At 51.4% G+C, this 15,079-nt stretch overlaps 3 protein-coding genes across 3 annotated transcripts; 1 reads left to right on the top strand and 2 right to left on the bottom strand.

The window, feature by feature from the left end:
* Positions 1-989: 989 nt before the first annotated feature.
* On the bottom strand, positions 990-2,365 carry TGME49_312220 (mitochondrial inner membrane translocase subunit TIM17, putative; the record flags this gene model as incomplete). The annotated part of the gene is made up of 2 exons (XM_002364403.2): positions 990-1,232; positions 1,967-2,365. The coding sequence occupies 2 exons, from the start codon at positions 2,363-2,365 to the stop codon at positions 990-992; spliced, it is 642 nt and encodes a 213-aa protein (XP_002364444.1).
* A 397-nt stretch (positions 2,366-2,762) lies between these two features.
* TGME49_312210 (hypothetical protein) lies at positions 2,763-3,968 on the bottom strand (the record flags this gene model as incomplete). Its single annotated transcript, XM_018782701.1, has 2 exons — positions 2,763-3,168; positions 3,278-3,968. 2 exons carry the CDS (start codon positions 3,966-3,968, stop codon positions 2,867-2,869), a joined length of 993 nt encoding a protein of 330 aa, XP_018635492.1. The 3' UTR covers positions 2,763-2,866.
* A 2,939-nt stretch (positions 3,969-6,907) lies between these two features.
* On the top strand, positions 6,908-14,939 carry TGME49_312200 (serine/threonine protein phosphatase). Its single transcript, XM_002364401.2, has 8 exons — positions 6,908-8,707; positions 9,185-9,301; positions 9,707-10,221; positions 10,706-10,861; positions 11,625-11,760; positions 12,002-12,192; positions 12,567-12,628; positions 13,073-14,939. The coding sequence occupies exons 1-8, from the start codon at positions 8,344-8,346 to the stop codon at positions 13,176-13,178; spliced, it is 1,647 nt and encodes a 548-aa protein (XP_002364442.1). The 5' UTR covers positions 6,908-8,343; the 3' UTR covers positions 13,179-14,939.
* Positions 14,940-15,079: the final 140 nt, after the last annotated feature.

The raw sequence follows: 15,079 nt of genomic DNA, 5'->3' as shown, positions 1-15,079 counted from the left end.
CTCTGATCTTCTTTTCTAAGGTTCTCTAAAATTCGGACTGTGCAGAGGCACGCAGCCTTTCCACCGAAAGGTACCTAATCGTCACGTGAGTGAGCAGCCAACGGGAGAAGACGTCTTTCCTAAAGCGGTGTTGCTGTAGCAGAGTAAAAAAGCCTTGATTCTGAAGTGTCTTTTCCAAATTAAATGGCTTTCGAGAGCTCTTTGAAGCCTGCTACGTCGCTTCCATGTCCCCGGCGCCGCTCCCTGTCTTGGCGGAAAACGAGAGAACCAAGGAAACAAAGAGAATGACCTTCGTTTCTTCCAGACCGTTCTCTCGCATGCCAGGTTTCGAGACTCACCCTTTCAAAGAGGCCTTTCTCCCGGCTCTGTCAAGCGAGCGCAGGCAGTCATGGCTTTCGGTCGAAGAGAAAAAAAAAACCTGAAAAGATATGGGGGTTTGTCAGGCGAGCCAGGTGTCGAAAGAAGCGCAAGACAAGGAGGCAGCAGGAAAATAAAAAACTTAATTCACGTACGGAGAACAGGAGATCTGCACATCAGATACAGACGGGAGAGACTGTGTGTGAAGAGCTGAGTTGTCGACAGCAGATAAAAACTGATCTGAGGACCCCAGGCGACGCACCCACCGACTGTGAAGCCTCTGTGTCTCGAGGCGCCAGCGTGGCGGGAAGTCATTCTTCTCTCTCTTTCTTCTTGTTTCTTTCGAGAGGAAACGAGGGCAAAAACGGCGATGAGGAAGCCGAGAAAACTCAACACTGCATGCGAACTCTCTGAATTTCGAGTATTTCTCGACACCACGAAACCGCGAAGAAGGTGAAATACTTTCGGAGATCGATGTGTCAGCTTGTAGAGCCAAACACGATGTTCCTCCACGTCGAAGACAAGTCCTGTTCCTTCGCTGACAGTTTGTCGTCGTCTCCAGACCTTTCCAATCGAGGAGAGAAACGCGCATTTGCCTTTCCGTCGCGTCTGCCTCTCTCGCCGCCGGCTGTCTAGACAGACACACCTTCCGGTTTCTCCGGCAAAAACTCGGAGCCTCCTGAGCTCGATCCAGGGGAAGAGCTCGATCCAGAGTTCGAGTTTCCCGGAGGACCTCCGCTGGAGAAGAATCGCTTGAAGAAAGAAGGAGAACTGCCAGCTTGCTCTGCCGCGCGTCTCTCTGCCTGCTCCATCTCGAGGTACTGACGATACTGCTGTCTGGGCGTTGGGCCTTCCCCCGTCGAGCGCTGAAAGGCCTGCACGAGGACGCAGCGAGCGAAAGGAGAGAGAACTCGAAGAGAAGCTAGAAGAAGAAACGACGAAGAAAAGAAGCGAACAGAACGAGAACAGCAGTAGGTACGGAACGGATAACAGAGCAAGAACGATACTGCGAATGGAAGAGACAAGAGTCACGAGAAAGAGCGTAAAACGGACGTATATGGAGATCAACCGAGACACCCACACCGACGAGATATTCGCTCTTGTGACCGGATGTAGGCAGCACTACGCAAGCGTAGATTTGAAAAGACTCAGCATGCGCAACAACATCAGAGTGTAGATGTACGCCGACGGACTCGCATGTATGCAGAGGTAACCGGCAGACCACTCCCAATCTGTCACACAAGGCAGGTCCGTGCACGACGTCTTTGCTTGCAACTTTTTCCTGAGCGTTCATTCGAGGCTTCGTTCTGATCCTCTCTGTCCTCCTACATATACATTTACATGCACATATGTATATACATATATATACACATATATACATATATATACATATATATATATATATATATACATATATATATACACATATATACATATATATATATACACATATATACATATATATATATACATATATATATATATATACACATATATACATATATATATACACATATATACATATATATATATACATATATATATATATATTTGTGGACGGCATCGCATGTTTACGAACTTCACGTGTTTTCTCGCACTTTCGACTTACGAGTTGAACAACTTCGATGATTCCGAGGAGGACTCCGCCAATGGCTGCGTTTTTCATGCAACTTCTCCATCCACTGCGCATGCTGAGGACGCCTCCCGTGAGGGCCCCGCTGAGGACAGGGTTCCAGCTGTCTTCTTTCCCACCGCGCAAGTAGATGAGAGAGCAGTCGAAGGTCGCGTACAGACCTCCCCAGACCGCAAAGGAAGAACCGACAAGAGGAGACTTCATCGAGCCGGACAGCATGCCTCCGGCGAACTTCTCATACTTTGGAGAGTTCCGCCAGCCTTTTGCAAAGTGCCACAAAAATCCGCCAAGCGCACCCATTCCGAACGCGCCGCCCAAATCCTCCAGAATCCGGCCGGGGCAAGGCTCCCGAGTGAGGTCGTGTCGAGGCGGCATCTTCCGTCAGAAAACGAGGAACCAAGTACGGCTTTTTCTTCTGGGTGATTAGCGTCGTGAGACAGGCGGGCGGCAAGACCGGCGGAGGCGACGCGAGACACGAGGAAGAGAGGTTGTGGGAACAACGAAAGACGAAGTTAGTCAGGGGAGTACGTCTTGCAGAGGTCAGGAGGCAACTTCGAGACGAAGGGATGATACGGTTGTCGTCGTAGCCGGTTCGAGAAACGAAATGAAAAGTTGAAGCCGAACTTGAGAAGACAGGTCGAAGGCGACTTCTCTCTCCGCAGAAGTGCGCTTTCTACAGTTTCCGAGACAGGGATGTTTCGACCGCCTCGCGAATGGCGCGCGCGTTCAACTGGAGTGTCGAGACAACGCGTCCATCGACAGAGACGACCGGCAGCGACTCTCGTAGCCGAGAACTGTCTTTTGTTCGAAGAAGCGCGAAAGCGTCAGAGTCGTGGCAGAGACAAACGTCCTCGGAGTCCTCTGCCGAAGCTGAACCTAGCTGACACGGAGGCAGACGGTCGAGGTTGACGACGACGCAGACGACAGCGGGAGGTTTTTTCGGACTTGTGGCGGGGCTCTGCACAGAGGCAACGCGACGGAAAGGACAGCTCGACCGGGCGGTATTCTTCGGCAGAGACGCGGCAGAAACTGGAAGATCTCCGGGTTGCAGAGCTGGTTCGCGCGCTCTGGGCAAGCAAAGCGAGGGAAACGTGGCGGAGCGGGCAGAACGGGAGGTTGCCGCGGCAGGAGCGTTCGTTGTCGCGTCGAAACCGGACTGAGAAGCGATTTGCTCGACCCTGTAGGAAGAAACAACGAAAACGGCAGGAACAGACAGCCCTCGAAGAAGGCGACGAACGTGGAAAATCGCTTTGTCGCACAGCGAACAGCCAGTTGCGGTGTACATACACACGACGCACGGCGAATTTGCGAGTTTCTGTTTCGATGGGTGGGTGGCATCCGCGGGTTCGCAGTTGGGCGTTGTTGGACGGCCAGAAAAGAGACGAGCTTCGCCAGACGCTCCGTAGATGCTCGAGAGAAGTGTTGGACTTTCAAAAGGTCGGCCAGATCGGGAGGAAGTCGACGAAATCGAAGAGAAAAACGGCCGGGGAACAGAGCAGGCCGCCACGCGACATGAGGCCGTCGACTGGAGAGGAGCGCCGACCGACGAAACTCCGGCGTGAGTCGCGGCAGGGATACACGCCTGTCGAGTCGAGGGGAAAGAGGAAGGGTGATTTGTGGTGAAAAAGCGAAAAGAAAGGGGGGAACCTCCAGAACCGCAGACGGAAACGCGTGACGAACTCCCAGCGCACGCGCTGCAGAAAAGCAGCGACGAGTGGGGGGCCAGAGAAGAGCAGGGCGGGGAAGAGGACAAGGGCCGCGAGACACGAGGAAAAAGAAAGGTTGAAGAGGCGGCAAAGAGGCGAGGAAACGGCGAAGAGCCTGAGAAAGAGCTGAAGTTGAAAGAACCTCTCAAAGGCACAGAAAATCCCACGCGCGGGTGAAAGGAACGCGCTGCGCTGGTTCCGAACGCGTGGCTGGAAGCTGAGAGCAAAAATACCATCATGTGTGAAAAGCACGCAGTCTCCGCGGAGCGCATGCATGCGTTAAAGGCACGATACAGTTTTCCGGGCAGGAAAGGCGAGCCCAGATGAACTCAACGGCGCAAGGCAGGCAGAGTTTGACGGAAAAAACAACTGTGTGAAAACGCGAAGAGAAATCCACGGCATGACAAACAGTTCAAACGGCCGCGGCGACCCCTCAACCGTGAGCAACAGAGGGGGATGGACAGCGCAGTCGACTGCGAGTTCGTCTTTTCGTCCAAACTTGAAGAAGATGGATCGGAACTGTGTCTTTCATGTCACTCCTCGACGCCATGCACTTTCCAAGAAACGTGAAACCGACGGATTATACGCTGGAAGAACGCGTTCCCATTAAGCGACAAGAACGAAAGTCTCGCGCAACACTAACAGATTGCTCTGGTTGTCCCTAGTTGAAGGTTCCGTTCTGATAATTATTTTCTTGATGGCCATTCTGCCACGCTAGGAGTCGCTTAGGCATCGTCCGATTTGCTGTCAAAGGATGCGTAGGAAAATTTTGTGGACGGCGGTGTTCGACTCGGTCGCCAGCTAGTCGCCACAGCGACAGAGCCGCAGAGTGTATTCTTCAGGGGGATCACCGAGAGAAAAGCAGAGAATTTCAAGCGCATGCCCTGTTCGGATTCCTTCTAGGGAAATGCCACAGTCCTACAAGGGATTTTTTTTCTTTTCGCCAACAGTGATAAAGTCTCTCGATCACTCGTTCTCGTTCAGACACGCAGTGGTCCAATCACGCAGCACAGTGCCACAGCTGTACTACTCTTATGGTGCACATCTTTTTGTGTGAAGTTTTTCATCCATTGACATTCGAGAAACGCTTGTACGACCAGCTTCATCGTGGTGGAATTTGTTCGAAGGGGTCACCGCAGGCGTCTGTACCCTCTAGGAGAATGCCTTTCCGCAAACCCTGCCTTTGGATGCTAGGCTTAGCAGACAGAGTTCTTCCCCGGCCTCTTGCTGCACTCAAGAGTTGTCGAGTCGCTCAAGAGATAACAGAGGGCACCCCACAGAACATGTGTATATATATATATATATATATATATATATACATATAAAGCCGCCGTCTGTTGAAGGCGATGGTTTCCTGGGAGAGATAGTTGCTACAGGAATCGGGGATGACAATTGCCTCAAGACGAATTTTCCTTTGTTGAAAACCCGGCAAAAGGTCTGTGGATGGCTGGTCCTTGCTTATTGTTTGTCCTATTCGTACGTGCTGTCCTTTTCTTTTGGACGTTCGACACGACGTACACTTTTATTTCTGCACTGAATTTCTACAACTTTCGAGTAAGCATTGTGAAGCAGCCGTCTTTGATGCGCACAGTAGCCTTCCTGTTTATACTTAAGCCTTGACGCTTCAGCCCACGTTGCATTGGAACGTATTTACTAGGGGTTGAAATACTGGTTTAAATCTTTTCTCTTTCCCCTCACCTTACCACTAAAAGAAGGAAATTACACAGCCTCGCGGCTGTGCCGGAGTCAGGTTAGTGCCTTAATAACATAATAAAATGGCAGGTCCGTGTTTTCGTTCGATGGTGGTCGCGTCTGTTTCAAAACAAGGACCGTTCAGAGTATGTTTCCTTATCTGCTGCGTGACCCTAAAGAGCATGAGATCAACTGCAGCTTTGCCACCGTCAACGTGCCTACTCAGCTCCTCTTTTTTGCCGAGTCGTTCGCAAAAGGAAACTGGGTTTCACCCAGTCGGCGTTCTAGGGTGCTTTGTGTCGAGCTAGCACGTGGATCCACCTCTTTGTTAGAGGTTGTTTCAATCAATACGTTCCAAGAAGGTGGAGAGCGTTCTTGCCAAAGACAGCGGCTGCAGTAAATGTGTTTTCGACTAGGAGTGGAACTTTAGCTTCTAGAGCTGTCCAGCCTCTTTCTTTCCGCTGCGAATTCTGGAGCCCGCAATCTGTTGTCTGCAATTACACATATCTCTCCTCCTTGTTTCGTCTGAGCAACGTTAGGGCAGGGACAACTATCCTAACACCGAGGTCTGACGTTAATTTCGCGGAGAAGCGAAAGTTTTGTCCCTCGTGTGTTCCGAGTTCATCGGCAGATTCCGGTGCATCCTTGAGTTCTGAAGGACACAACGGTCTCGATTTCATTTGCCTCCTCTCTTGTCTGTTCAGGAGTCTCACTTGCCCGAATTCCTCAGGTTTTCAACTGAAGTTAATTCAGTGCTCTTAATTGCTCTTCGGCCCTTTGATGCGCGTTGGAAGCAGAGTGATGTCCAGCCCTCAAAAAACACGGTACTGAAAAGGCTTGCGTCATGGTTCGATCAGATTAGCAGGGCAATGATCAGCAAGGGATAATCCTGGAAGCCTGTTATTTGGTGATGGAACTTTCTCCAAGGCCGCTTTGCTCGCTAGAATTGGGCAGAGAAGGTCCTTTTCAGAACAGGCCTTTTTTGCCTCTTTATTTCGTAAGGACCGCTTTTCCTGCTCTGTCGCTTCACTCAAGGGCACCGTGTGTGTGGAGACGACACAGCCTCTCCACGCTTTCTAGTCAGACAACACACTGTGTTCACAAACGGTTCTTACCCCTCGCTTCACCGCGTTCGCAAACCCCGCATGGCAACTTTTCTGGCTGCCTAATGACATATTTCGGTTTCTCGGCAATTGCTCGCCAACCCAGGAGTGTATTTGTTTTCGTCCATAAGTCAAAGCAAAACTCTGCAGCAAGCTCGCTGACCAGAACCAAGCCGCGGTGTTTCGTCCGAACATATCTCTTGCCACGGGACATGCTTTACACGAGATCCTGACTCTTTTGCTCGGGTGCCGACCGGCGGTTCGGGAGCGGGGTAGCTTTCTCCTGTGTTGATCGGATTGAAAAGCTGCCATCTTCGAGGGGTTCAATAAAGGAGAAAAAGATGTCTCAGCATCGTCAGTGCGCCCACGAGTGACCTCAAATTGAGACGGGGTTCGACGGCGTCTGTTGGCACAGTCACCCGCCACTCACAGGAACAAGATGCCGGTATACTTCCCTCGTTGGAGCCTGAATGTTGTTTCGAACGACGGTGAATCACGAAATGATGAGTGAAAGGCATTCGATCCTGGTGTGTTTCGATGAACAGCTCTCTCTGACGTGGCGAGACGAAAAACCTGCGGCTACTAGCAGGCGACTCTACAGACTGAACAAACCCAGCGCAAGTGACAGTTCCTCGCGAATTCCTCACCGTTTGGTTTTATCACAACGTTGCCACCTGTGTGTCGACTCATTCCGTTCTCGTTCCTCAACACGATTCACTGCTGAAAACTTTTCTTCCTCGCAACGTCCTGACGACTTTTTCGTGGCGAACGTGGACCCCACAGGCAATCCATTGTGTTGCGACCTGCCCTCCGGACGGTTTACGACTGCAGAATGTCACCCTTTCCCCGGAAAGCCCGATAGGTTCCTGTGTAAAAGAAAGTGGCAAGGCGTGCGGTTTTGAACGAGGAAACAGCCAAACTGCCCGCGGGTCCCAGCAGGCCGGTTGTGCCCAGAGATTCACCCGAAACCTTCTTTGCGCAGTTCCGTGCGAAAGTCCGCCTGCACAGTCCGTACATCCGCCGAGTGTGTCTGGCGCGCGCTCGCGGCGCCAAGGCAGAAAAGGGTGACGAAATGGAAGACTGAGCGCTTTTTCCTGTACGGTGTGGTGGCTTTCTTCCTGGCCGTGTGTTGTGCCCTTCTTTCTCTCCTCGCTTCCCCTGCACCTGCTGTGCGCCGCGAGACTTCCGTCGCCACGGGTGCCTCGTTTCTGCGTTTCTCGGTTCCTGTCTTCCCCTCCAGACGAGCCAAGCAGACGAACGACTGGGAGAACGACCCTTCTTTGCGCACTGGGCGGCCTTCTGAGAAAACTTTCCCCTTTCTTTCTGTCGCCTTGCAACTTCCTCGGGCACTTCCCCCGTTTCTCTCGACACAAACTTTGCATGCATCGAACTCGCTGCGCAACCCAGGTTTCCGTTCTCAGTATCGCGTCTTCTTCGCAGCTCGGGCCTTTGCTCTCCGTTCAGCGAAGCGGGCGAGTGTCTTTTCCGCGGCCTCGAGTCTGAAAAATCCAAAAAAATACACAGCTGTGACCTCTCTCCGCGCGCGCTCCCCCCCCCTCCCCTGCCTCTTCCTTCCCCTAAGCGGTTGCCCCCAGGGACTTTTGATTCTCTCCGCAGTGTTTCTTACTGAGCCTCGCTCTCAGTTTCGTTTCCTTTCTGTTGCTGTCTGATCTCGCGTCCTTGCCTGCCTCCGTCTTCGTCTCCCGGCTGCTGCCTGTTTTCGAAAAAGGAACGCTCACGCCGCTCTCCGTAGCGGCCTTGCCAGAGCAGCTGCTCGCGCGATTGAACTTGGAACAAAGAGCTCCTGAGGTCGTTTCGCCGGTAAAGAAGGTCGGGGCGCGACGCAAAAGCCATGGCAGAGGGTGAAGGAGTTTCGGGAGAGGCGGCGACCTCCCAAGACACTCGAGCCGCGGGAGAGGCGTCGCGGCCAGAGCGTTCTCAGGCTGCAGTCGAAGACTTAAGGCAAGCAGAGAACGTTAACAGCGAAGAAGAAGCGGCGATGGAGGAGTGCTTTGGAGACATGGTGGCTGAAGCTGAGAGTCTGAAGACTGAAGGCAACGAGTTCTTCAAAACTCGACTCTTCCACCAAGCTGTTGAGAAGTACACTGCAGCAATCGACCTCATCTGCAGCAACACCATGACTGCACAAACCAAGCAAATTCTCCAGGTTCTCCTCTGCAACAGGGCCTTCTGTCAAATCAACCTCGAAAACTATGGTGCGGAAAACACAGCGAAAAAGACACCCTTCGAAGACGCATGCACTCGGCAAATTCCAAGCAGATGCAAATCTACATCTCTACGTAGATATACGCATCCTTATTTATGTATATGCTTTCTTTGTGGAGTTTTGTATTCGATCAGCTTTCGTTGTAGTCGAACTGCTGTACAAATGTATGTGTACCTCTGTGTGTATGCGCGCAATTCGTTGGAGCGTTTCTTTCTGTAAAGATAGGGTGACGTTGATACAGAAAGCAGAGCTCTATAGATGACTCACATACACTTATACATATCCATGTATGTAGAGCGAGAATGTAAAGGTAGCTCTGTAGTTCGCAGTGCGATGCCGACAGTTGCACTACTCCTTCCACACGGCAACGGTGTATTCACATGTTTATATGTATGGGTGTGCGGTGTGTACCTCTCTCTTCCCGTGTATGTAAATGCATGCATGCATTTGGTTTTTATGTGTTCAGGCTCTGCGGTGGTTGATGCGGAGCGTGTGATTCAAATGAATCCCTTATTTGCCAAGGCGTACTATCGCCGCGGCTGCGCGTACTGCTGTCTCTCGCGCTACAAGAAGGCTCAGAAAGGTACGGCGAGAAGCCGCGTTTTCACAGTGTTCCTTGTCTCGTCCGCCATCTGTTTCTTCCATGTCCTCTCCCGCGTCCTGTTCCTTCGTCCTGTCTCCTCTCGCTTCCTGTCTCCCCGTTGCTTCGCTCCGCCACTTGCACCTTTAATCTTCTCGGCCGCGTTCCTGATGTTTCCTTCTTCCACCTCTGTGCTCGAGAAAAGTAGAGTCGGACGCGTCGTCGGAAAACCTCGTGGACTTTCAGCTTGAGAGGGAGAGTATCTGGTTCACTGCGGAGACTTTTGCACTCCTGCGCAGTCCGGAGTTGGCTTTCGTCTTCAGGTTGTCGGTGCGCGGTGTGTCGAGACCCGCTGTGTTGACTTTGCATGCGCGCGTTGCAAGATGCAGTTTCTCACTTTTCCTCCAGACTTCGAGCGCGTCATTGCGTTGTCTGCGACACCGGATCCGAGCGTCGTATCGCGGCTGAACGAATGCAAGAAACAGATTCGGTTGGAGGCGTTCGCAGCCGCCATCGAGACCCAACAGACGATGCGCGCTTCTGAGGCTGTGCGGAAGGAAGGACTCGACACCCTCTGCCCTGTCGAGAAGAGCTACGACGGACCTGTGTACGCGCCCACTGGCAGCGAGTACTGCTCTGCGGAGTTTGTCGGAGCTCTGAAGGAATTCTTGAAAGATACGTCGAAGAGACTGCACAAACAATTCGCCTACCGCATGGTCTTGGACGTGATATCTCTTTTGGGCAAGCTGCAGACGCTGGAGAGAATCCGCATTCCTGACGACGGCGAAATCACCGTCTGCGGAGACGTCCATGGACAGTACTACGACTTGTGCAACATCTTCGAACTCAACGGAATGCCCTCCAAAGAAAATCCCTACCTTTTCAATGGAGACTTCGTCGACAGAGGCTCCTTCTCCGTAGAGGTACGCATGCACATACACCCATATACACATACTTATACATACATGTATACATATATATATATATATATACATATATGTATATATATATGTATATGTATCTATATGTATATGTATATGCATATGCATGTATGTAGTGCGTATCCATACGTTTTTCCCGCTGTCTGTGTATCTGAGGAAAAGGACGATGGAAGCTTTGTTCACTCTGGTGTATGTACACCGCAGCGCGCAGGCAGTGACACAGTCAGATATTTATATACGTCGGATCTGTGGCTGTTGTATACGTTTTACTGACACACATACATGCATACACACAAACATCTGTATGCACGAGTCGCTGTTTAAGCGTTTGTGGTCAGTTGTTGGCGGCGCGACGAACCAGGGAAATGAGGAACAGCAGCTGAGCAGAAGAGTCGAGACAGTGAGGCCTGGGCAGACGCACACAGAGCCTTGCTTTGTTGCATGTATGTTTGTCGCGTGCCGTCAGTGCATTCTTCTGCTCTACGCCGCGAAGCTTGCCTTCCCCGACGCGTTCCACCTCACTCGAGGAAATCATGAAACTTTTGAAATGAATCGGCTCTACGGTTTTCGAGGCGAAGTCCTGCACAAATACGACGAACGCCTGTATAATCTGTTCTGTGAGGTACGCGGCGACGCGAGGGGAGTCCCGGTGTGTAGATGTTAATGACAGATGCTAGATATCTCTCCTAGTTAAGTGGAGGAGTCTTCTTACAAGCGGCTTTTGGATTGATGGAACTCTCACATCCAGACAACTCAGTACCCGTCAACCGGTTCGTAACACCAGGTGATATCATGGGCATGCAGCGGGTCTGCGACATGTCGCCTATCCCTTGTTTTTTTTTCGCGGTTTGAGGACTTTCACTTCACTCGTTTCACACGAGGAGGCGTGCGGATGTTTTCTGCTTTCTCCTTGTTCATGATTTGTGGACTTCTCCGCCTCCTCGCTGATCGAGAGAACACGAGACCTCAGACGCCAGAGAGGCGAGAACGCCTTGCAAGAGGTCGTCGGCTTATTCGGGGTCGTTTCTGAGAACGGGGACGACCTTTAGACGCGTCCATCCTTTTGCTGGGAGGCGAGAGTATCTCCGATCTTCGTGGAGCTCTCTAGAACGACAAGATCTCTCGTAGCTTTTGTGGAAGTGATGGGCCATGGCTCCAGGCTTTTCCGGTCTGGAAATCATGGCCAGTCCATGGGGTTCTTCACTTCTTCCTGCGCTGGTTGTCTGGGAACTGTCTCCGCATTCCTGGAGTGGCTGTCGTCTCCGCCCGACTGGTTCTCTCGCCTGTCAGGCTGCTGCGCAGTTTCCTTTATTCTCCTGGACGCGCGTCTTCATGCGGGACCCTGTTTCCTTCTGCTCTCTGTGCTTCGCTGCATGCATTGTCAGTCTTTCCGTCTGCTGCCGCTCGCGTTTGTGTTGAACGACGCCGTGTTCGTCGTCCACGGAGGCCTTCTGAGTCGCGACGATGTGACTCTCGAGGAAATCAACAAAATTGACAGAGACAGGGAACCTCCTGATGGCGGTGAGGAAAACGCACATCGCTGCCGCTCTATGTGCAAGCTGAATCGCCAGTTCGTTTCTGCGAGAGAAAGGCCTCTTCTCTCGCTGAGTATGCGCATGCGTTTCTCGACGCCCGTGAATGCGAATATGCTCAGACGCGCTGGAATGCCTGCGCTCGACAACACAGCCAGTAGTAGAGAGGGCTTGCGGGTTGCTTTCCCCTTTGCGTTGAACAGGTTTTTTGCGTTTTTCTTCGTTTCCAGGACTGATGACGGATCTCCTCTGGTCTGACCCTTCGCCGCTACCGGGGCGTTCGCCGTCCAAGCGAGGTGTAGCTTGTCAGTTCGGCCCAGATGTAACTGCTGCCTTCTTGAAGCGAAACAATTTGAAGCTGGTGATTCGCTCGCACGAAATGAAGGACGACGGCTACGAAGTGTGCCACAACGGCCAGCTGGTGAGCCTGCGCGAAAAAGGAAAAAGAGGAGAAAACGAAGAAAAGGGCAGACGGGCGAACAGGCAAAAGGAGACACAAAAAGCAGTCAGCGAGAGAAAGCAACGGAAACGAGCGGAGAAACGAAGCCGCAGATGCCGTCGAGGAGAGAAGCGTGAGCACCTGCGGATGCTTGGCGCAAAGCCTCGTGAAGAGACAACAGGGGAACACGCAGGGCGGCAACGAAGAATCCAAGAAAACCATTTCCAGAGCACTGCGCTGCGAAAGGGTCTTCTCAGAAAAGCGGCTTTCTTTCTTCTGCGAGGGTCGTCGTCGCTCGTTGATCGAAAGGGCAATCTTCTGAACGCATGATAGGCATGCACTCTCCTTTTTTGTAGGTCACCGTCTTCAGTGCACCGAATTACTGCGACCAGATGAAAAACAAAGGGGCCTTCGTCAGGTGAGGAAACCGTGTAGGCTACACCCTCCACGAACAAGGTCGGAATACATTGCCTACATCTCAAGACACACAGCTATACATATATATATATATGTGTATATATATTGAGCGTATATATATATATATATATATATGTATATTTGCGTCTTGTACGTGCAGTAAGCACTCTTGGTATGTGTGTATTTGTGTGTCGATCCCTCAGCCCCCCAAAGCATTGTCCTTCCAATCTGCGTCTATCTATTTATATATATTTATATATATTTATATACATGTATGTTTTTCGCTCTGTTTCGATGTGTTGTTCGTTAAATATACGTTTTTGTCGGTGTTCAGTTTGTATGTTGTGTCCGACTGCGTGCATTCGTCGATCGGTGGGCGTCCGAACGCTTTTCTTTTTGTGAACAGGGAAGCCTCGGTTTTTTCTGGATTTCTGTTTTTTCCTAGGCTGGACGGAAAGACGCTGACCCCGAAGTACACGCAGTTCGAGGCGGTGCCTCATCCAGCGACGCGACCAATGCAATACGCGAATCCCATGCTCAGCTTCATGTAGACGTCCTCTCTACATTTCTCTTCCTTTTATTGATTCAGTCGTTCTTCTCTCGTCTCTCTCCTCTCCACCTTTCGCCGTTTCGTCTCCCTCGTCCTTCTCGCGCGTCGCTCGCGGGTCCTCGGTCGCTCCTCTCCCGTCTCTTGCACGTCTCGCCGACGGGTTTTCTCCGAATATAAGCCGAATCGCACACTGGGCGGGACCTCTCTGCGACGTTTTTCGGGGGACGAAGCGGAAGCGGCACAACGTAGTTGCTTCTTTTCGCGGGTTTTCGTTCCGGTTTTCCCTGGGTCCCTCTTTCGCTTCGTCTCTGCTCGCGGTTCTCTCGCTTCTGGCGTCTCAAGGCCGCTCGATGAGGCGGAACAGAATTGTCGGAGCGGAACCTGCGACGAGACCAGAATCTCTGCAGGTTTTTCCCGAGGAATGAAGTCGCAGCGGCGTTCTGTGTAACGGCGCGGCGTGGACAAGTCACCACAGAGTGCTGTTTCTCTGCATGTCTTCGTGTTTCGCATTCAAAGATCAAGTGCTCGTTTCCTGTGGTCGTCGGCCTCACATTTGCAGTCCTTCGTTTCTCCAGAAGGTCTCAGCTTCTTCGTCGCCGTCTCGAGAGCACTTGGATATTTGTATCGCGTCGTCCTTCTCCGTACATGAGAGCCGACACTCTACAGGTGCATGAGCGCGCCGGGTCCAGCTAGGGAAACGCAAATGCTTGCCTTTATGTGTATATCTCTTGATGGACAGTTTCGCGAATTTCAGCTCTCGCCTCCGGTTCGTTTGCAAATGGTGTGTGCTTCTTGTCTGTGAACGAAGGCTTTTTTTGGACTCGCGCGGTTCTCGAGCTGGGCAACGGGGCGTCGGGGACGGGCGGGAACTGTCGGTGCATGCTCGCACAGGTGCTCGAGTGACGCAGCTGTCCAGCGGCATTTGCTTTCTTGGCATCTCTGCGTGTCTATGTTGTTGCGAAAATCGGTTCTTGCGGAAGCAACGAAGCAATGGATTTGTGCAGCTTTGTTTTTTCTCCAGATGTGCGGGTTCCGACACCCCCGGGACCGCGCCTCCCGGTGAGGCCGTAAAAAAGCAGTTTTTCGAGCTTCTCTTTCCTTTGAACTTCTCTTTCCTTGGATCTTCTCTCGACCTCTACTTTTCTACACAACCCCAGAGAGCCTGTCTCTTGCCTTCTTCTCTGTCTCCTCTTGTCCCCTCTGTCAACCTTTCTTGTTCTCTCCCTTTGCTTTCTCTGTCTCTCGTCTTGCTCTTTCAAACCCTGGTTCGATGCTTTGCTCGGTCTCTCCTGCTGCCTCTTCTTCCTCTTTTTTGTTGCTCTCTCGCTCACGGTTGGCGTTACCTCTCGCCCCCCTCGCAGTCGTTTCTCTTCTCTCGAAAGCTGAAGTGAATTCGAGGAGAAAACGTAGCGACGGCCAGTCCACCTACTCGCCACCTTCAGTGCACAGTAATCCTGTCCGAATCTCTGCTGAAGGGCACACTAAAGATTTTCTTCGAATGCCTCCATCGACGCACAGCCAAAGTTCTCCCACCGAAACAGCACAGCTGCACCTACATATATATATATATATATATATGTAAACATGGACTTGGTCGTCTTCAGTGACAGGTGACACTTGGAGCAGGTTGAAAGTCAAGGTTTGTGTGGGAGCGCGAAAAGGCTGGAAGCCAGTGTCTCTTGCTTCTGTTTCTGTCTCCCTCCGTTATGTTCTTTCTGCACATACGCATGCGTCCCTAGAAGAATTCATACACATTTTTGTGCAACTGTATAGGCAATCAAGCATGTGTGTGTATGTACATCAATATCTATACATAGGCAAATATCTATATAAAGATATATATATCTATATACAGATATATATATATATATATATATATATATATATATACGTATGCAGATA

Source organism: Toxoplasma gondii, chromosome XI (genome assembly GCF_000006565.2).
Source record: "Toxoplasma gondii ME49 chromosome XI, whole genome shotgun sequence".
Lineage (NCBI taxonomy): Eukaryota > Apicomplexa > Conoidasida > Eucoccidiorida > Sarcocystidae > Toxoplasma > Toxoplasma gondii.
This window is presented reverse-complemented; position numbering and strand designations above follow the sequence as displayed.

What these genes read in the sequence shown, in the direction of transcription:
- TGME49_312200 (XM_002364401.2), top strand. Translation starts at nt 8,344, where the DNA reads ATGGCAGAGGGTGAAGGAGTTTCGGGAGAGGCGGCGACCTCCCAAGAC. An exon ending in TGTATAATCTGTTCTGTGAG is followed by an intron (nt 10,862 to 11,624) that starts GTACGCGGCGAC and finishes ATGCATTGTCAG; the next exon opens with TCTTTCCGTCTGCTGCCGCT. An exon ending in TGTGCCACAACGGCCAGCTG is followed by an intron (nt 12,193 to 12,566) that starts GTGAGCCTGCGC and finishes CCTTTTTTGTAG; the next exon opens with GTCACCGTCTTCAGTGCACC.